The 22,962-nt window shown below is 44.0% G+C and overlaps 1 protein-coding gene across 2 annotated transcripts in view; it reads right to left on the reverse strand.

Annotated features, from left to right (window-relative positions):
- Positions 1 to 22,962, reverse strand: part of LOC110515416 (A disintegrin and metalloproteinase with thrombospondin motifs 7) — a 177,938-nt gene that overhangs the window by 103,727 nt on the left and 51,249 nt on the right. For both annotated transcript variants that reach the window (XM_036964209.1, XM_036964210.1), the window contains one exon: positions 7,195 to 7,339. In XM_036964209.1, coding sequence (XP_036820104.1) covers positions 7,195 to 7,339 — 145 coding nt within the window. The remainder of the gene's footprint in view (positions 1 to 7,194; positions 7,340 to 22,962) is intronic.

Here is a 22,962-nt window from a genome sequence, read left to right on the forward strand (position 1 = left end):
CTGGTAATTCGAGCAAATCACCCCATTTTCCTTTAACCCAACACATATAGGCCCCCTCAGATTCTGTCAAAAACGGTTACAGTTAAGGGGGACGCTATTCAATCAAGTGGCAAGCGAGGAATTCCCGAGGGGTGTATTAGGTAAATACGGTGAACCTATAGGCTGAACTCATTGAACCGTTTTCTCTCATTAATGTTTTGAAAAGTCCGCCGGGGATGAACGTATGCTGTTTACACAGATTCTGTGGGTCTTCCCCTTCATAATGAAATGTAAACGGAATCAAAACTGGAAAATCGCCTTCAGTAGCGCGACTCGAACCAAGACAACATATGCTTGTGTGTCTAAAACTCTTTGCGCCTTTTTTTGTAAACACTTTTAGACAAACAAAGACTTGTGAATCCAATAGGCTTGAGTGTCCTAAACCATAAAGCTTGCCACTTTGAACCTTATATGCATGTATTGGCTTGTAGCTCGTTTGCCAAGACATCTGGGCTTTAAAGATGAAATGCTTTTGTTCCGATTTGTTGCCCTTTAAATTTGGTCACTCCAATCACATGGACAATTGCCGGAGCATTGCTGCACAGTGTGTACTGACGCAGGAAGCTGTGTGTATTGACGCGATTGGTGGCCACTTAGAGAGCATGTCTCATATATGGTTTAAGCAGACAGCAGTCTGTTGAGATGTTATGGGGGTGATGTTTTAATGGAGCAGACAGCAGTCTGTTGAGATGTTATGGGGGTGATGTTTTAATGGAGCAGACAGCAGTCTGTTGAGATGTTATGGGGATGATGTTTTAATGGAGCAGACAGCAGTCTGTTGAGATGTTATGGGGGTGATGTTTTAATGGAGCAGACAGCAGTCTGTTGAGATGTTATGGGGGTGATGTTTTAATGGAGCAGACAGCAGTCTGTTGAGATGTTATGGGGGTGATGTTTTAATGGAGCAGACAGCAGTCTGTTGAGAGGTTATGGGGGTGATGGTTTAATGGAGCAGACAGCAGTCTGTTGAGAGGTTATAGGGATGATGTTTTAATGGAGCAGACAGCAGTCTGTTGAGAGGTTATGGGGGTGATGTTTTAATGGAGCAGACAGCAGTCTGTTGAGATGTTATAGGGGTGATGTTTTAATGGAGCAGACAGCAGTCTGTTGAGAGGTTATAGGGATGATGTTTTAATGGAGCAGACAGCAGTCTGTTGAGATGTTATGGGGGTGATGTTTTAATGGAGCAGACAGCAGTCTGTTGAGAGGTTATAGGGATCATGTTTTAATGGAGCAGACAGCAGTCTGTTGAGATGTTATGGGGGTGATGGTTTAATGGAGCAGACAGCAGTCTGTTGAGAGGTTATAGGGATCATGTTTTAATGGAGCAGACAGCAGTCTGTTGAGAGGTTATAGGGATGATGTTTTAATGGAGCAGACAGCAGTCTGTTGAGATGTTATGGGGGTGATGTTTTAATGGAGCAGACAGCAGTCTGTTGAGAGGTTATAGGGATCATGTTTTAATGGAGCAGACAGCAGTCTGTTGAGATGTTATGGGGGTGATGGTTTAATGGAGCAGACAGCAGTCTGTTGAGAGGTTATAGGGATCATGTTTTAATGGAGCAGACAGCAGTCTGTTGAGAGGTTATAGGGATGATGTTTTAATGGAGCAGACAGCAGTCTGTTGAGAGGTTATAGGGATGATGTTTTAATGGAGCAGACAGCAGTCTGTTGAGAGGTTATAGGGATCATGTTTTAATGGAGCAGACAGCAGTCTGTTGAGATGTTATGGGGGTGATGTGTTAATGGAGCAGACAGCTGTCTGTTGAGAGGTTATGGGGGTGATGTTTTAATGGAGCAGACAGCAGTCTGTTGAGAGGTTATAGGTGTGATGTTTTAATGGAGCAGACAGCAGTCTGTTGAGAGGTTATAGGGGTGATGTTTTAATGGAGCAGACAGCAGTCTGTTGAGAGGTAATAGGGGTGATGTGAGTATAGAGAGGAGAAGAACATAACTGATTGACAGAGAATGAGGAGTGGATAAGTAATGAGGATGAGTAAAGAGGATGAGGAGTAAAGAAGATGAAGAGTGGAGGAGTAATGAGGATGAGGAGTAGAGGAGTAAAGATGAGAGGAGTAATGAGGATGAAGAGTAAAGAGGATGAGGAGTAGAGGAGTAAAGAGGAGAGGAGTAAAGAGGATGAAGAGTAGAGAGGATGAGGCGTAAAGGAGTAAAGAGGAGAGGAGTAAAGAGGATGAAGAGTAGAGAGGATGAGGAGTAAAGGAGTAAAGAGGAGAGGAGTAAAGAGGATGAAGAGTAGAGAGGATGAAGAGTAGAGGAGAGGAGTAACGAGGATGAAGAGTAAAGAGGATGAAGAGTAAAGAGGATGAAGAGTAAAGAGGATGAAGAGTAGAGGAGTAAAGTGGATGAAGAGTAAAGAGGATGAGGAGTAGAGGAGTAAAGAGGATGAAGAGTAAAGAGGATGAAGAGTAAAGAGGATGAGGAGTAGAGGAGTAAAGTGGATGAAGAGTAAAGAGGATGAGGAGTAGAGGAGTAAAGAGGATGAAGAGTAAAGAGGATGAAGAGTAAAGAGGATGAAGAGTAAAGAGGATGAAGAGTAGAGGAGTAAAGTGGATGAAGAGTAAAGAGGATGAGGAGTAGAGGAGTAAAGAGGATGAAGAGTAAAGAGGATGAGGAGTAGAGGAGTAAAGAGGATGAAGAGTAAAGAGGATGAGGAGTAAAGAGGATGAGGAGTAATGATGATGAGAAGTGGAGGAGTAAAGAGGATGAGGAGTAGAGGAGTAAAGAGGATGAAGAGTAAAGAGGATGAGGAGTAGAGGAGTTTAGAGGATGAAGAGTAAAGAGGATGAGGAGTAGAGGAGTAAAGAGGAGAGGAGTAAAGAGCATGAGGAGTAATGAGAATGAGGAGTAATGAGAATGAGGAGTAATGATGATGAGAAGTGGAGGAGTAAAGAGGATGAGGAGTAATGAGAATGAGGAGTGGAGGAGTAAAGAGGATGAGGAGTAATGAGGAGTAATGAGGATGAGGAGCAATGTGGATGAGGTGTAATATGGACGATGAGTGGAGAAGTAAAGAGGAAAAGTGTAGGAGAAATAAGGATGAGGAGTAATGAGGATGAGGAGTAATGAGAATGAGGAATGGAGGAGTAAAGAGGATGAGGAGTAATGAGGATGAGGAGCAATAAGGATGAGGAGTGGAGGAGTAAAGATGATGAGGAGTAAAGAGACAGCAGTCTGTTGAGAGGTTATAGGGATCATGTTTTAATGGAGCAGACAGCAGTCTGTTGAGATGTTATGGGGGTGATGTGTTAATGGAGCAGACAGCAGTCTGTTGAGAGGTTATGGGGGTGATGTTTTAATGGAGCAGACAGCAGTCTGTTGAGAGGTTATAGGTGTGATGTTTTAATGGAGCAGACAACAGTCTGTTGAGAGGTTATAGGGGTGATGTTTTAATGGAGCAGACAGCAGTCTGTTGAGAGGTTATAGGGATGATGTTTTAATGGAGCAGACAGCAGTCTGTTGAGAGGTTATGGGGGTGATGTTTTAATGGAGCAGACAGCAGTCTGTTGAGAGGTTATAGGTGTGATGTTTTAATGGAGCAGACAGCAGTCTGTTGAGAGGTTATAGGGGTGATGTTTTAATGGAGCAGACAGCAGTCTGTTGAGAGGTTATAGGGGTGATGTTTTAATGGAGCAGACAGCAGTCTGTTGAGAGGTAATGGGGTGATGTGAGTATAGAGAGGAGAAGAACATAACTGATTGACAGAGAATGAGGAGTGGATAAGTAATGAGGATGAGTAAAGAGGATGAGGAGTAAAGAAGATGAAGAGTGGAGGAGTCATGAGGATGAGGAGTAGAGGAGTAAAGATGAGAGGAGTAATGAGGATGAAGAGTAAAGAGGATGAGGAGTAGAGGAGTAAAGAGGAGAGGAGTAAAGAGGATGAAGAGTAGAGAGGATGAGGAGTAAAGGAGTAAAGAGGATGAAGAGTAGAGGAGTAATGAGGATGAAGAGTAAAGAGGATGAGGAGTAGAGGAGTAAAGAGGAGAGGAGTAAAGAGGATGAAGAGTAAAGAGGATGAAGAGTAGAGGAGTAAAGTGGATGAAGAGTAAAGAGGATGAGGAGTAGAGGAGTAAAGAGGATGAAGAGTAAAGAGGATGAAGAGTAAAGAGGATGAAGAGTAGAGGAGTAAAGTGGATGAAGAGTAAAGAGGATGAGGAGTAGAGGAGTAAAGAGGATGAAGAGTAAAGAGGATGAGGAGTAATGAGGATGAAGAGTAAAGAGGATGAAGAGTAAAGAGGATGAGGAGTAGAGGAGTAAAGTGGATGAAGAGTAAAGAGGATGAGGAGTAGAGGAGTAAAGAGGATGAAGAGTAAAGAGGATGAAGAGTAAAGAGGATGAAGAGTAGAGGAGTAAAGTGGATGAAGAGTAAAGAGGATGAAGAGTAAAGAGGATGAGGAGTAGAGGAGTAAAGTGGATGAAGAGTAAAGAGGATGAGGAGTAGAGGAGTAAAGAGGATGAAGAGTAAAGAGGATGAAGAGTAAAGAGGATGAGGAGTAGAGGAGTAAAGAGGATGAAGAGTAAAGAGGATGAAGAGTAAAGAGGATGAAGAGTAGAGGAGTAAAGTGGATGAAGAGTAAAGAGGATGAGGAGTAGAGGAGTAAAGAGGATGAAGAGTAAAGAGGATGAAGAGTAAAGAGGATGAGGAGTAGACGAGTAAAGTGGATGAAGAGTAAAGAGGATGAGGAGTAGAGGAGTAAAGAGGATGAAGAGTAAAGAGGATGAGGAGTAGAGGAGTAAAGAGGATGAAGAGTAAAGAGGATGAGGAGTAGAGGAGTAAAGAGGATGAAGAGTAAAGAGGATGAGGAGTAGAGGAGTAAAGAGGATGAAGAGTAAAGAGGATGAGGAGTAGAAGAGTAAAGAGGAGAGGAGTAAAGAGGAGAGGAGTAAAGAGGATGAAGAGTAAAGAGGATGAAGAGTAAAGAGCATGAGGAGTAATGAGAATGAGGAGTAATGAGAATGAGGAGTAATGATGATGAGAAGTGGAGGAGTAAAGAGGATGAGGAGTAGAGGAGTAAAGAGGATGAAGAGTAAAGAGGATGAGGAGTAGAGGAGTTTAGAGGATGAAGAGTAAAGAGGATGAGGAGTAGAGGAGTAAAGAGGAGAGGAGTAAAGAGCATGAGGAGTAATGAGAATGAGGAGTAATGAGAATGAGGAGTAATGATGATGAGAAGTGGAGGAGTAAAGAGGATGAGGAGTAATGAGAATGAGGAGTGGAGGAGTAAAGAGGATGAGGAGTAATGAGGAGTAATGAGGATGAGGAGTAATGTGGATGAGGAGTAATATGGACGATGAGTGGAGAAGTAAAGAGGAAAAGTGTAGGAGAAATAAGGATGAGGAGTAATGAGGATGAGGAGTAATGAGAATGAGGAGTGGAGGAGTAAAGAGGATGAGGAGTAATGAAGGATGAGGAGCAATAAGGATGAGGAGTGGAGGAGTAAAGATGATGAGGAGTAAAGAGGACGAGGAGTGTAGGAATAATGAGGATGAGGAGTAATGAGGATGAGGAGTAATGATGATGAGGAGTGGAGGAGTAAAGAGGATGAGGAGTAAAGAGGATGAGGAGTGTAGGAATAATGATGATGAGGAGTAATGAGGATGAGGAGTAATGAGGATTAATGAGGATGACGGGAGGAGTAATGAGGATGAATGCGGATGAGGGGAGGAGTAAGGAGGATGAGGTGCAAAGAGGATGAGGAGTAATGAGGATGAGTGGAGGAGTAATGAGGATGAGGCGTAAAGAGCATGAAGAGTAAAGAGGATGAGGCGTAAAGAGGATGAGGAGAAATTATGAGTGGAGGAGTAATGAGGATGAGGAGTAATGAGAATGAGGAGTGGAGGAGTAATGATGATGAGGAGTAATGAGTAGTGGGGGAGTAAAGAGCAAAATGGAGGGTGATGTGAGAATAAAGACAGAGAGCAGTAAGGAAGCGATTGAGGGAGAAGAAGGTGGAAGGGCTAAGAGTAGTGATGCAGGGTTACAGTAACTAGTGGGGGAATGAATAGCAAGGTTAGTGAAGAGGAGGACAAGAGCAGAAGTGAGAAGGTAAGAGTTGTGATGAAGGTTGTAGGACAGAGAGGACAATAGGAGAAGTGAGAAAGGGAGAGCTGTGATGATGGTTGTAGGACAGAGAGGACAAGAGGAGAAGTGAGAAGGGGAGAGCTGTGATGATGGTTGTAGGACAGAGAGGACAAGAGGAGAAGTGAGAAGGGGAGAGCTGTGATGATGGTTGTAGGACAGAGAGGACAAGAGGAGAAGTGAGAAGGGGAGAGCTGTGATGAGGGTTGTGGGACAGAGAGGACAAGAGGAGAAGTGAGAAGGGGAGAGCTGTGATGAGGGTTGTGGGACAGAGAGGAGAAGTGAAAAGGGGAGAGTTGTGATGAGGGTTGTAGGACAGAGAGGACAAGAGGAGAAGTGAGAAGGGGAGAGCTGTGATGAGGGTTGTTGGACAGAGAGGACAAGAGGAGAAGTGAGAAGGGGAGAGCTGTGATGAGGGTTGTAGGACAGAGAGGATAAGATGAGAAGTGAGAAGGGGAGAGCTGTGATGAGGGTTGTAGGACAGAGAGGACAAGAGGAGAAGTGAGAAGGGGAGAGCTGTGATGAGGGTTGTAGGACAGAGAGGACAAGAGGAGAAGTGAGAAGGGGAGAGTTGTGATGAGGGTTGTAGGACAGAGAGGACAAGAGGAGAAGTGAGAAGGGGAGAGCTGTGATGAGGGTTGTAAGACAGAGAGGACAAGAGGAGAAGTGAGAAGGGGAGAGTTGTGATGAGGGTTGTGGGACAGAGAGGACAAGAGGAGAAGTGAGAAGGGGAGAGCTGTGATGAGGGTTGTAGGACAGAGAGGACAATAGGAGAAGTGAGAAGGGGAGAGCTGTGATGAGGGTTGTGGGACAGAGAGGAGAAGTGAGAAGGGGAGAGTTGTGATAAGGGTTGTTGGACAGAGAGGACAAGAGGAGAAGTGAGAAGGGGAGAGCTGTGATGAGGGTTGTAAGGACAGAGAGGACAAGAGGAGAAGTGAGAAGGAGAGAGCTGTGATGAGGGTTGTAAGGACAGAGAGGACACACCATGGAGGGATATGCAGATAGCAGGAGTATGCTGAAGAAACAGACAAGTATTGGTTCAGATTCAGGGGTCTTACGTCCACGTCGTCACAGAGCAGGGATCCAGAGCCGTACTGTAGGCGGCACTGGTGGGCAGCACTGTACAGGACCCCGGGGGGAACAGAGTTCAGATCCAGCACGTCCCGCATGGGGGGGTCATCCAGGCACCAGCCCCAGCCTCGACTGAGGAGGAACAACCACAACAACAGGGTGGTCAGACAAACACATTATAGTGAAACATGCACACATCGAGATCCTGAAAAGGTGTGTTATTAAATGGATAGTTTAGGATTTTGGCAATGAGCATGTTATCTACTTCCCCAGATCAGATGAACTCTTGGATACCATTTTTATGACTCTGCGTCCAGTATGAAGGAAGTTAGAGACCGTTTTGCGAGCCAATGCTTACTAGCTTAGTGAAAAAACTGATAGCCTGGCTAAGTTAGTGCTAACACTAGTTAGCATTGGCTCGTGAAAGTACATCTTAACTTCCTTCATACTAGACAGACATAAAAATGGTATCCAAGACTTCATTGGACTCTGGTAAAATAGATAACATGCTTCATTATCAGTCCTCTTGTTTTGGGGCTCCCAAGTGGCGCAGCGGTCTGAGGTACTGCATCTCATTGCTAGAGGTGTCACTACAGACCCTGGTTCGATTCCAGGCTGTATCACAACCGGCCGTGATGGGCAGTCCCATATGGCGGCGCACAATTGGCCCAGTGTTGTCCGGGTTAGGGTTTGGCCGGGGTAGGCCATCATTGTAAATAAGAATATTTTCTTAACAAACTTGCCTAGTTAAATAAAGGATAAATAGAATTGACAAATCCCAAACTATCCCTTTAAGGCTGGAACAAAATGGAGGGGGCTTAAATATGATTGAGCCTAATTTTAATGGGCCATATATTTCATAGTTGACAGGGCTGTATGTGACTGAGTAGACAGTGACGGCGTTGACAAGGTCTCCATGTAAAAAAGCTGACAGGTTGCTAACAGAATTTAGAGAGCTGTCTGCATGACACAGAATCAAGCAGGCGTCACAGTCAAACCAGTCGTTAGAAGTCAACTCCAGCTCAGTCAAAATGCCAAGCTGGAACTACATGAGTACAGCAGGCATTCTATCACATGAACAAAAAGATCAATGAGTCAATCCCCCTTTTATGGGGATCCAATCTATCTCCATAAGGGACATTTACAAATCCTAGTATTGGAACAGTTTTAATTCTAAGTGATTGATTTTATATTAGTATGCATCATCTCTGCCCGGGCACACTTTTAAGACGCTGGAACGGTCCACATCTGCCAATAAAACGAGTAATGATTAGAAAAGTCTGACAACCAGGGACTGATTTAGACTTGGGACACCAGGTGGGTGCAATTCATTATCAGGTAGAACAGAAAACCAGCAGGCTTCCGGACCTCATAAGGTAAGAGTTGAATACCTCTGGTGTTGGATATAGGCAACTCCAAAAGCCTGCAAAGGTTGTGAAATATGAACACTAGAATGCTTTTGAAAATATATAGATTGCTATTATTTTCTATGGGTAACATGATGAAGATACTCTCAATGTAAGACCCTGCGCCTGCTCCCTGACAACCAGATTAGGGAAGAGATAAAAGGCATGGGTTTGCGTTAAACACTCCAAACATTTTAAAATGTTTTAAAATATCACCCCGTTTTTATATGACAGCAGTTCCACACATTGCCATGATGCAAGTTGTGTGGGAAAAATATTTGTATTTGATTCTGTTATGTTTCATTATACTCCTAGCCTCTATAACATATATGTGCATTGACTGTGATCAGGGTAGCCTAAGTGTGTCTTGTCTGTTTAATGGACAAAACTATTGATTTTGTGTGCATGCCACAAACCAGCAGCCTAACATAAATATGCCGTAACATTTCTTTTTACAAATACATTTTATTTGTCTTTTAATGTTTCTTAGGACCTGCCTAAACAAATGAATAATGGATTTATTAAAATAGACGCCCAACATATGTTTGTAATGGATGAAAGGGGGAGGCAATATAGCATAAATCATGTTTGAAAGCAGTACCAGTCGGCTTGTTGCTGTGTCTTCTATGCAAGATAAATATTCCTTTACAGGCGCATTCAAGTTACGAGTGCCATAGGGAGAGAATTCCCAGAATCAAATATAGGCTACAAATAGGCTTTAATGTATTTTAGTAGGCTACTCAAACTCTTGCCAACCACACCATTTTATATGGCCTATGCATCGTCTAAGCATGAATTAATGCTTAACAATCACTTAGTGCAGGCTGTGTAACAATCACTTAGTGCAGGCTGTGTAACAATCACTTAGTGCAGGCTGTGTAACAGTCACTTAGTGCAGGCTGTGTAACAGTCACTTAGTGCAGGCTGTGTAACAGTCACTTAGTGCAGGCTGTATAACAGTCACTTAGTGCAGGCTGTGTAACAGTCACTTAGTGCAGGCTGTATAACAGTCACTTAGTGCAGGCTGTGTAACAGTCACTTAGTGCAGGCTGTGTAACAGTCACTTAGTGCAGGCTGTGTAACAGTCACTTAGTGCAGGCTGTGTAACAATCACTTAGTGCAGGCTGTGTAACAGTCACTTAGTGCAGGCTGTGTAACAATCACTTAGTGCAGGCCGTGTAACAGTCACTTAGTGCAGGCTGTATAACAGTCACTTAGTGCAGGCTGTGTAACAGTCACTTAGTGCAGGCTGTGTAACAGTCACTTAGTGCAGGCTGTATAACAGTCACTTAGTGCAGGCTGTATAACAGTCACTTAGTGCAGGCTGTATAACAGTCACTTAGTGCAGGCTGTATAACAGTCACTTAGTGCAGGCTGTATAACAGTCACTTAGTGCAGGCTGTGTAACAATCACTTAGTGCAGGCTGTATAACAGTCACTTAGTGCAGGCTGTGTAACAGTCACTTAGTGCAGGCTGTGCAACAATCACTTAGTGCAGGCTGTGTAACAATCACTTAGTGCAGGCTGTGTAACAATCACTTAGTGCAGGCTGTGTAACAATCACTTAGTGCAGGCTGTGTAACAGTCACTTAGTGCAGGCTGTGCAACAATCACTTAGTGCAGGCTGTGTAACAGTCACTTAGTGCAGGCCGTGTAACAATCACTTAGTGCAGGCCGTGTAACAATCACTTAGTGCAGGCCGTGTAACAATCACTTAGTGCAGGCCGTTTAACAATCACTTAGTGCAGGCCGTGTAACAATCACTTAGTGCAGGCTGTGTAACAGTCACTTAGTGCAGGCTGTGTAACAATCACTTAGTGCAGGCCGTGTACCAATCACTTAGTGCAGGCTGTGTAACAATCACTTAGTGCAGGCCGTGTAACAATCACTTAGTGCAGGCTGTGTAACAGTCACTTAGTGCAGGCTGTGTAACAATCACTTAGTGCAGGCCGTGTAACAATCACTTAGTGCAGGCTGTGTAACAATCACTTAGTGCAGGCCGTGTAACAATCACTTAGTGCAGGCCGTGTAACAATCACTTAGTGCAGGCTGTGTAACAGTCACTTAGTGCAGGCTGTGTAACAATCACTTAGTGCAGGCCGTGTAACAGTCACTTAGTGCAGGCTGTGTAACAGTCACTTAGTGCAGGCTGTGTAACAGTCACTTAGTGCAGGCTGTGTAACAGTCACTTAGTGCAGGCCGTGTAACAGTCACTTAGTGCAGGCCGTGTAACAGTCACTTAGTGCAGGCTGTGTAACAATCACTTAGTGCAGGCTGTGTAACAGTCACTTAGTGCAGGCTGTGTAACAGTCACTTAGTGCAGGCTGTGTAACAATCACTTAGTGCAGGCTGTGTAACAGTCACTTAGTGCAAGCTGTGTAACAGTCACTTAGTGCAGGCCGTGTAACAATCACTTAGTGCAGGCTGTGTAACAATCACTTAGTGCAGGCTGTGTAACAGTCACTTAGTGCAGGCTGTGTAACAATCACTTAGTGCAGGCTGTGTAACAATCACTTAGTGCATGCAGGCTGTGTAACAATCCCTTAGTGCAGGCTGTGTAATAATCACTTAGTGCAGGCTGTGTAATAATCTACCGTGTTGATTTCACTCTCGCAGCACCTGTTTCCACAATGGTGCTGTAGCCTATAACCTTATCCAGGGGTGCAACATGCCCCCCCCACATTCTAAAATTGCTTTTGTGTCCCACCCAGTTTTATCATTAGTGCAGGCTGTGCAACAATCACTTAGTGCAGGCTGTGCAGGCTGTGCAACAATGCGAGTGTAGCATTTCGCTACACTCGCATTAACATCTGCTAACCATGTGTATGTGACAAATAAAATTGGATTTGATTTGATTTTTTGATACAAAGGGAGGCAGCGGTGTGCTTTAGGACCATGTGGACGCCTCCGAGCGGTCGGGTAGGTTGTTTGGAGTGTTTATCAGACTGGATGAAAATATACAAATAATACATCTACAAATAATTAAAAATAAAAATAATAATAAAAAACATTTGTATTTTTTAAACACAAATAATAATTATAATAATATAGTTATGCCCCCCCCCCCATTTCTAAAACCAAAGTTGCACCCCTGCCCTGATCATAACCTTTATTTCTATTTATCCAGAGAGGCCTGTGTTAGCCATTTAAGGGTGAGCTAGGTTATCCAGGGAAAGTCAACATGTCGTATTCTCACGTGGGAAGAGGGAACATAAGCTCTGCATTTGGACAAATTAGAATGTTTTCACACCACACAAATAACGCACTGTTCCCGGCTCCACACTCTCAATGCATGGTTGGTAGCCTTATGTCTGCCTCGCTGCTCACATAATGGAATTCACAACACAATGCTACACAACAAGCTCCTGTTTTTAAAAGTGTATTATCTTGATTTAAACTATTTTAAGTGTATGATATTGATTAACATTTTTAAGTGTATTATCTTGATTGAAAATGTTTCAGACCAATGTAATTGTTCTGAACCACGAGCCAATCAATGTAATTGTTCTGAACCACGAGCCAACCAATGTAATTGTTCTGAACCACGAGCCAACCAATGTAATTGTTCTGAACCACGAGCCAACCAATGTAATTGTTCTGAACCACGAGCCAACCAATGTAATTGTTCTGAACCACGAGCCAACCAATGTAATTGTTCTGAACCACGAGCCAATCAATGTAATTGTTATGAACTACGAGCCAACCAATGTAATTGTTCTGAACCACGAGCCAACCAATGTAATTGTTCTGAACCACGAGCCAACCAATGTAATTGTTCTGAACCACGAGCCAACCAATGTAATTGTTCTGAACCACGAGCCAACCAATGTAATTGTTATGAACTACGAGCCAACCAATGTAATTGTTCTGAACCACGAGCCAACCAATGTAATTGTTATGAACTACGAGCCAACCAATGTAATTGTTCTGAACCACGAGCCAACCAATGTAATTGTTCTGAACCACGAGCCAACCAATGTAATTGTTATGAACTACGAGCCAACCAATGTAATTGTTCTGAACCACGAGCCAACCAATGTAATTGTTCTGAACCACGAGCCAACCAATGTAATTGTTCTGAACCACGAGCCAACCAATGTAATTGTTCTGAACCACGAGCCAACCAATGTAATTGTTCTGAACCACGAGCCAACCAATGTAATTGTTCTGAACCACGAGCCAACCAATGTAATTGTTCTGAACCACGAGCCAACCAATGTAATTGTTCTGAACCACGAGCCAACCAATGTAATTGTTCTGAAACACGAGCCAACCAATGTAATTGTTCTGAACCACGAGCCAACCAATGTAATTGTTCTGAACCACGAGCCAACCAATGTAATTGTTCTGAACCACGAGCCAACCAATGTAATTGTTCTGAACCACGAGCCAACCAATGTAATTGTTCTGAACCACGAGCCAACCAATGTAATTGTTCTGAACCACGAGCCAACCAATGTAATTGTTCTGAACCACGAGCCAACCAATGTAATTGTTATGAACTACGAGCCAACCAATGTAATTGTTATGAACCACGAGCCAACCAATGTAATTGTTCTGAACCACGAGCCAACCAATGTAATTGTTATGAACTACGAGCCAACCAATGTAATTGTTATGAACTACGAGCCAACCAATGTAATTGTTATGAACTACGAGCCAACCAATGTAATTGTTCTGAACTACGAGCCAACCAATGCGTTGAAAGAATGTTTTCATTTCACCCGCCAGCTAATTTTCTTGCGGCACACCTGAGACTCTACTCATAGGCGAGTTAGTTTTGCATGACTGCCCCGAGGGAGTGGAGAGCCAATGGAATGGTGTAAAAATGTACAAACTCTGCCTACCCGGGCACCGGACCATGCAAAACAAACTCGCCCAATGATTAGCCCAATAGGGTAAATGCAGATACTGTAGGCAACCCCATGCTTCAGCCTATTTATTTATAGCCACAATGCTGCATCAGATGGGCTACAGGAGATTATGCTTACTGCTAATAGCATACCTAATAATATGGATGGTGCATAGACTATATGCATGGACCAATATGGTAAAATGATTGTTTTAAAACAATTTGACCAATACATTATTTGTCTCTCATTTCTGGAGGTGGAAATTATATTTTATATGGAGTGTGCATTATTCAATGTATTTTCATTCATTTTAGAGTAGAATGTCCTTTTAAAAAGTCACCAGAACGAAGCTTCTCAGTCCAACATAAAAATGACCCAAAATAGGGGGTGTGTGTGGTGACCTTTCCCCCCACTGCTACATATGTTTCCAGAGGAAACACTGGACGGGAGGAAGTCTCATTCAAATGTGGGCAGATAGTTTTAGGTACAGTAGTACATTTCCACATAATCCAACATGCAGCCAAGGGAGAGAGTAGACAAGGACAATGAGGTCACAACTCCACAGCAACGGTATGGCACAGCTGAGCTTTTACAAAAGAACACACATTGCTGTTCTCATAAGCAGAAGTCCAGCTGCTTGTCCAATTGACCAAAAATATGGACAATATAACAAGATGCGTGACCCTTGACCAGGCCAAATAAAATAAACTTATAAAGCAACAGGACTTTCCTGTTTACTTAAAGTATATAAAAAAAAACACATGATCACAAGTGACTGTGACTGGCGTCTGTTCAACTGTTTTCAAATGACTGCCATCAAGCAACACAATAGCAGATTAGAAGAGATCCTGAGGCGGCCAGAACACAACTCCATCGAGAGAGACGGTAAAGGTATTCAATAATACTATTGAAGTGTTCAATCAAGACCAGTTGTTCTGCTTTCAGTCACACTGATTAGTCTGACAGCTTTGTGAATAGAGAAAAGGATCATGTCTACCCTTGGCAGGCTAGCATGTTATTTGATTGAATTAGGTTCTCTCTGCATCGCAGCCCAGGCCACTGATTCTGACCCAGTAATTGGTGAGGTGTGATCATAGCAGCAAGTGGAACTGCTATCAAGACTCAAATCCTCCCAGCAGGCCTCTTTCTCTCAAGCATGGTCCCAGATCTGTTTGTGCTGTATCGCCGACTTGTATGGTCATTGTCACGCTAAACAATGACCACAGGAGTTGGCAAGACGGTACAAAGATCTAAGACCAGGCTAGTTTCTCTCCTAACAATGTAAAAAGCTGTGTGGAACTCAGTGAGCAAATCTCAACTCTGATGTCCAATTTCATCCCTCAGACACTATTCAGTCATATTGGAGCCTACTGGAGCACTAGGGTAGTTCAAGTTCACGTGTTTTATTGCCTGCAGTATGGTGGGTTATTACATTTGAGCCGGACAGATTCGGCAAAGAATGTTTAAACCATTACTTTTACAACAGGTGTCTTTGCAATTAATTTATAAAACTATGGCTAAAGGCCTTTACAATATCCTGCTTCAGTAAATTCTGTCTGGTCCACTTACGCAGTATTTCACCTGAAATAACCTATGAATATATGCTTGTGATTTCAACTCTAACAAAGATTTTTTGCATTTCTGAAGCAACATTTATACAATGACGCATTTGAAAGTACTTCACAGTGTAGACACCACATCAATCCAAACCAATACAATAACATGCTATTTTTTTTACAAGTCAGTTAAGAACAAATTCTTATTTACAATGACGGCCTAGGAACAGTGGGTTAACTGCCTTGTTCAGGGGCAGAACGACAGATTTTTACCTTGTCAGCTCGGGGATTCTATCTAGCACCCTTTCGGTTACTGGCCCAAAGCTCTAACCACTAAGCTACCTGCCACCCCTGCTAATCTGATATAACAGATTATGACATCATTCATAATAAATACGCTTATACAACTGATTTTGTTGTGACTAGTGATGAATAAGGCTGAACTGAAACTAAGCAATCCATTGGAATTTCTTCTACCTAGCAACAGCCAGATTCACACGCAAAATATGAAAATGACTTATTTCAATATCAGGCAATCAAGAATGGCAACTAGATAGGGTGATTTCCTTCAATGGGCTCCATGACACCAATTTCAACATATTCCATAGATTTGACTGAGTTCAAATGTACTTCATTCAATGAACCCATGCACCCAGTCGAGAAACAAAATGGCCACTTTGGAGCAGAGAGCTTGAAAGCTGAGATGATCTGGTAAAATATCATAAAAAAGGTAAAGCTGGCGAGATGGATTACGCCTACAAAGCTTAGGGCCTGTATTCCCAAGTGTCTCAAAATAGAACTGCTGATCTAGGATCAGGTCCACCTGGTCTTAGTCAGCATTATCTAAAAGGACAAACTGATCGTAGATCAGAACTCCTACTCTGAATCACTTTATGAACACAGGGCCTAGATCATCTGGAGGAGCTATAAGGAGGCGTTGGCCAGCTGCACCTCACAGCTGCAGGAAAAATCACAACATGCCTAGTAATGTAGTTGGGGAGAATTCCACAGAATGCTTTCAGAGCTGAACAAATGACCCTATATTAGCCTTTGGACCACAGTAGCGACTACTGAAGACGGACTTGCCATTTTAGCTTATTTAAATTTAAAAAATGTATCCTGCCAAACACTATCATGATAGAGGAACACATGAAAATAAGTCAGAAACTTTGTGTTTATCTACTGATTCTTAATCAACTGCATACTTTGGTATGTGTCTTGTTTAAAAATATCAAGTCATCTAAACTAAAGACCATTTAACAGCTAGCTAATGAAATGTATGATAGAAGGCTCTAGAATTTCTGTGTAATGTTTTTGCTGTGCATCCAATAATGGACAATAGTATAGGGATTTATGGACTAAAAATCCCCTAATACTTATTATTGTCCTTGATTCTAAAATGCAAACCTTGATTAAACTGGTTCATCCAAGGGCAAAGCTTTTCTTTGTAACTTTAGCTGCAGTATTCCAAAAAGGAGGGGAACATCTGTTAACAGCTGCTTAACCTACAGTACAGTACACCTCTTCAATGGGACTTCAATAGCCAGGAGTTTAATGATGCATACATATAATGATGACGCATTTGGGATGACATAATATTGACCACTATGCAACAGCAATTAAATTGTTCTCCATGAGTGACTATGGCTGCAGAGGTCCACTGAATAGAGGTTTAGAGGGAGAACTGACATCTGATGCCTTTGTGAAAGAAAAACACTTGTGCTGTCCAGGAGAAGTTTATGCCGTGGTGATTTATAAACTCTATTCTTTTGAGAAAATTCCACACAAAGAATGCTAATATTTTCAATAGTCAAGTCGCTAGCTAAAATAAATCCAAATCGATCAGCGTCAACAATACGAATGTCTGAACTTATGTAACACCAGGGAAAACGTCATTCACCTTTCAAACAGTAAAACAATTGACACACTGCATGGTGCGTGTTAATTTACAGCTTAAGTCTTAGAAGTCTTGCCCACTCACAATCAAGCAGAAGGCAATCATTGTCCTCGCTGCAATTTGCAGATTCCTTTTCATTGCAATTACACACATGAAAAGCTTTGGGGCTTTTTTGTAACCCCCGCCTCTCCTTCCAACCTCCAACCCCCCTTCAAACAATCTAGTCTAGACATTGTTGGAGAGCTACTCTCTCTGTCCTCAGCCCATCTGTAGGATAACCATCTGAACCCCATGGCTCAGCCTGCCCTTCCACATTCCACATTTAACTAACACCTACAGCTCAAAGTCAGACAAATAGGACTGAGTACGGCGCCCTGAGGAACCTCTCTGCCATTAGCGCACAATGGTGCCCTTGTGGTGGGAGCAGGAAGAGATGAGAGGAAGAGGAGGGAGGGAAAGATGACAAATAGAGGAAGAGGAGGAGAAGATGGGATGTAAAAAGTGATAGAGGGAGGCAATTGGATGGTTCCAGCTGAAAGAAAAATATATGAAGAAATAGGAGAGGGAGAGAGAGAGAGAAATATATGAAGAAATAGGAGAGGGAGAGAGAGAGAGAAATATATGAAGAAATAGGAGAGGGAGAGAGAGAGAGAGAGAAATATATGAAGAAATAGGAGAGGGAGAGAGAGAGAGAAATATATGAAGAAATAGGAGAGGGAGAGAGAGAGAGAAATATATGAAGAAATAGAAGAGAGAGAAATATGAAGAAATAGGAGGAGAGAGAAATATATGAAGAAATAGGAGAGAGAGAAATATATGAAGAAATAGGAGAGAGAGAAATATATGAAGAAATAGGAGAGAGAAATATATGAAGAAATAGGAGAGAGAGAAATATATGAAGAAATAGAAGAGAGAGAAATATATGAAGAAATAGGAGAGGGAGAAATATGAAGAAATAGGAGGAGAGAGAAATATATGAAGAAATAGGAGAGGGAGAGAGAGAGAGAAATATATGAAGAAATAGAAGAGAGAGAAATATGAAGAAATAGAAGAGAGAGAAATATATGAAGAAATAGGAGAGAGAGAAATATATGAAGAAATAGGAGAGAGAGAAATATATGAAGAAATAGGAGAGAGAGAAATATATGAAGAAATAGGAGAGAGAGAAATATATGAAGAAATAGGAGAGGGAGAGAGAGAGAGAAATATATGAAGAAATAGAAGAGAGAGAAATATGAAGAAATAGAAGAGAGAGAAATATATGAAGAAATAGGAGAGAGAGAAATATATGAAGAAATAGGAGAGAGAGAGAGAGAGAGAGAAATATATGAAGAAATAGAAGAGAGAGAAATATGAAGAAATAGGAGGAGAGAGAAATATATGAAGAAATAGGAGAGAGAGAAATATATGAAGAAATAGGAGAGAGATAAATATATGAAGAAATAGGAGAGAGAGAAATACAGTGGGGCAAAAAAGTATTTAGTCAGCCACCAATTGTGCAAGTTCTCCCACTTAAAAAGATGAGAGAGGCCTGTAATTTTCATCATAGGTACACTTCAACTATGACAGAAAAAATGTGAAAAAAAATCCAGAAAATCACATTGTAGGATTTTTAATGAATTTATTTGCAAATTATGGTGGAAAATAAGTATTTGGTCAATAACAAAAGTTTATCTCAATACTTTGTTATATACCCTTTGTTGGCAATGACAGAGGTCAAACGTTTTCTGTAAGTCTTCACAAGGTTTTCACACACTGTTGCTGGTATTTTGGCCCATTCCTCCATGCAGATCTCCTCTAGAGCAGTGATGTTTTGGGGCTGTTGCCGGGCAACACGGACTTTCAACTCCATCCAAAGATTTTCTATGGGGTTGAGATCTGGAGACTGGCTAGGCCACTCCAGGACCTTGAAATGCTTCTTACGAAGCCACTCACTACAGACCCTGGTTCAAATACTTTTTTGCCCCACTGTATATGAAGAAATAGGAGAGAGAGAAACATGAAGAAATAGGAGAGAAACATATATGAAGAGATAGGAGAGAGAAACATATATGAAGAGATAGGAGAGAACGAGATATATGTATAAAGAAAGAGTGAGATGGAGAGAAAATTAGGAAAAGATGAGGAGAGATAGGAGAGGCGTACATGGGCCCATGGATAGTGCCAGCTGGAAGGAGGGGCTACTACCCTCTCCCATTCAGCAGCAGGACAGAGGGGGAGTACAATGAACCGCCTGATCGCCTGAATGCCAGCTCATTCTCCTAACCCTGCTCGTACTCTGACAATATGAGCTACCATTATGAAACAGTCCTACAGTGGCTTGTGAAATATAGTTTTCACCCCCTTGGCATTTTTCCAATTTTGTTGCCTTACAACCTGGAATTGAATTTTTGGGGGTTTGTATCATTTGATTTACACAACATGCCTACCACTTTGAAGATGCAAAATATGTTTTATTGTGAAACAAACAAGAAATAAGAAAACTTGAGCGTGCATAACTGTTCACCCCCCCAAAGTCAATACTTTGTAGAGCCACCTTTTGCAGCAATTACAACAGCAATTACAACAAGTCTCTGGGGTATGTCTCCACAAGCGTGGCACATCTAGCCACTGGGATTTTTTTCCCATTCTTCAAGGCAAAACTGCTCCAGCTCCTTCAAGTTGGATGGGTTCCCCTGGTGTACAGCGATCTTTAAGTCACACCACAGATTCTCAAATGGATTGAGGTCTGGGCTTTGACTAGGCCATTCCAAGATATTTAAATGTTTCTCCTTAAACCACTCGAGTGTTGCTTTAGCAGTATGCTTAGGGTCATGTCCTGCAGGAAGGTGAACCTCTATCCCAGTCTCAAATCTCTGGAAGACTGAAACAGGTTTTCCTCAAGAATTTCCCTGTATTTAGCGCCATCCACCATTCCTTCAATTCTGACCAGTTTCCCAGTCCCTGCCAATGAAAACCATCCCTACAGCATGATGCTGCCACCACCATGCTTCACTGTGGGGATGGTGTTCTCTAGGAAAAACTTCCTAGAAGGCAGTAACCTAGACAGAAACCTAGCACAGGGGGGTGGCCAGTTGTCTTGCATATGGAGTGGACAACTGGACAGAACATGCATTTATTCACATTTCAAATGCCGCAGTCTCTGGGATTTGCAATGGATTCAACCATGATATTGCCTTCCTATAGAAAACCTCATAACATCACTTCTGACATTTTTTCAGTGTAGAGGTCTCACTACAGACCCTGGTTCAAATCCAGGATGCATCGCATCCGGCCTTGATTGGGAGTCCCATAGGGTGGCGCACAATTGGCCGGGGTAGACCGTCATTGTAAATAAGAATTTGTTCTAAACTGACTTGCCTAGGTAAATAAAGGTAAATAAAATCTGAGCAACAATACTAATGAAGCCTGATTATGAACCTGAATTCTGCGAATGTCAGGTGAATATTTATTTCATTGCTATCCTCATTCAAGTCTGAGAGGCATGCATCCTCACTAAAATTGTCACGCCCTGACCATAGTTTACTTTGTATTTTCTATGTTTTGATTGGTCAGGGTGTGATCTGAGTGGGTATTCTATGTTTCATGTCTTGTTTGTCTATTTCTATGTTCAGCCTGATATGGTTCTCAGTCAGAGGCAGGTGTTCGTCATTGTCTCTGATTGGGAACCATATTTAGGTAGCCTGGGTTTCACTGTGTGTTTGTGGGTGATTGTTCCTGTCCGTAGTGTTAGTTTGCACCAGTTTAGGCTGTTTCGGTTTTCATTACGTTTATTATTTTGCACTGTTTGTATTTAGATTCGTGTTGCTATAGTCAATAAACATGGATCGTAATCTACACGCCGCATTTTGGTCCGACTCTCCTTCTCATCAAGAAAACCGTGACAGAATCACCCACCACAAAAGGACCAAGCAGCGTGTCAACAGGCAGGAGCAGCGCGAGGAGATGCGCAATAAGGATTTCTGGACATGGGAGGAAATCCTCGACGGGAGAGGACCCTGGGCTAAACCAGGGGAGTGTAGCCGCCCAAAGGTGCAGCGGGAGAAGAAACAACAGGAGCAGCCCAAAGAGGAGTGCAGTATGGAGTATACGACTTGGGAGGAGATCGACAGGTGGGCGGCCGACCCAGGGAGAGTGCCGGAGCCCGCCTGGGATTCGATGGAGCAGTGCGCGGAAGGATATAGGAGAATGGAGTTTGCGAAGCAAGCAAGGCGGCGCGGACGGAGGCCCCATAGTCAGCCCAAAAAATTTCTTGGGGGGGGGCTCAGGGAGAGTGTGGCAGAGTCAGGAGCCAGACCTGAGCCAACTCTCCCTGTTTATCGTGAGGAGCCAAGGAGAGCAGAACCAGAGCCGGTGTTGGAGGTGAGTGAAACAGAGACTGTGAAGGAGTTAATGGGGAAATTGGAGGAGAGAGAAATGAGGGAGTTGCTGTGTTGGTGCATTTTGCATAGAATTCGCCTGACGGAACGTGTCAGGGATTTGATGGCACCTGGGTTAGCGCTCCATACTCGTCCTGAGGTCCGTTTTAGTCGGCTGGTGAAGTTGGTTCCAGTCTCACGCATCAGGCCTCCTGTGCCCATCCCTAGCCTTGCACGTCCTGTGCCAGCACTATGCATCAGGCCTACAGTGCGCCTCGCCTGTTCAGCGCAGCCAGAGCCTCTCTCATCTCATGCGCTATCGGAGTCTTCCGCATGCAGCTCAGCTAGAGCCTCTCTCCTCTCCTGCGCTGCCGGAGTCTCCCGCCTGTTCAGCGCAGCCAGAGCCTCTCTTCTCTACTGCGCTATCGGAGTCTCCCGACTGTTCAGCGCAGCCAGAGCCTTTCTACTCTCCTGCGCTGCCGGAGTCTCCCGCCTGTTCAGCGCAGCCAGAGCCTTTCTGCTCTCCTGCGCTGCCGGAATCTCCCGCCTGTTCAGCGCAGCCGGAGCCTCTCTCCTCTCCTGCGCTGTCGGAGTCTCCCGCCTGTTCAGCGCAGCCAGAACTGCCAGTCTGCATGAAGCAGCCCGAGCTGCCAGTCTGCAATGAGCTGCCAGTCTGCAAGGAGCTGCCAGTCTGCAAGGAGCTGCCAGCTTGCAAGGAGCTGCCAGTCTGCAAGGAGCTGCCAGCCTGCAAGGAGCTGCCAGCCTGCAAGGAGCTGCCAGTCTGCAAGGAGCCGCCAGAGCTGCCTGTCTGCAGGATGCCGCTAAAGCTGCCAGCCTGCAAGGAGCTGCCAGCCTGCAAGGAGCTGCCAGCCTGCAAGGAGCTGCCAGCCTGCAAGGAGCTGCCAGTCTGCAAGGAGCTGCCAGCCTGCAAGGAGCTGTCAGTCTGCATGGAGCAGCCTGAGCTGTCAGTCTGCATGGAGCAGCCTGAGCTGTCCGTCTGCATGAAGCAGCCCGAGCTGTCAGTTTGCAAGGAGCAGCCAGAGCTGTCAGTCTACATGAAGCAGCCAGAGCTGCCAGTCTGCAAGGAGCTGCCAGTCTGCAAGGAGCTGCCAGTCTGCAAGGAGCTGCCAGTCTGCAAGGAGCTGCCAGCCTGCAAGGAGCTGCCAGCCTGCAAGGAGCTGCCAGCCTGCAAGGAGCTGTCAGTCTGCATGGAGCTGCCAGTCTCCAAGGAGCCGCCAGAGCTGCCTGTCTGCAGGATGCCGCAAAAGCTGCCAGTCTGCAAGGAGCCGCCAGAGCTGCCAGTCTGCAAGGAGCCGCCAGAGCTGCCAGTCTGCAAGGAGCCGCCAGAGCTGCCAGTTAGCATGGAGCAGCCAGGGCCGCCAGTCAGCATTGAGCAGCCAGTCAGCATGGAGCAGCTGGAGCTGCCAGTCGGCATGGAGCTGCCAGTCAGTATGGAGCAGCCAGAGCCGCCAGTCAGCATGGAGCAGCCAGTCAGCATGGAGCAGCCAGAGCTGCCAGTCGGCATGGAACTGTCAGTCAGCATGGAGCAGCCAGAGCTGCCAGTCAGTATTGAGCAGCCAGTCAGCATGGAGCAGCCAGATCTGCCGGTCGACCAGACTCTCCCAGATCTGCCGGTCGACCAGACTCTCCCAGATCTGCCGGTCGACCAGACTCTCCCAGATCTG

This window comes from Oncorhynchus mykiss, chromosome 26 (genome assembly GCF_013265735.2).
Source record: "Oncorhynchus mykiss isolate Arlee chromosome 26, USDA_OmykA_1.1, whole genome shotgun sequence".
NCBI classification, from domain to species: domain Eukaryota; kingdom Metazoa; phylum Chordata; class Actinopteri; order Salmoniformes; family Salmonidae; genus Oncorhynchus; species Oncorhynchus mykiss.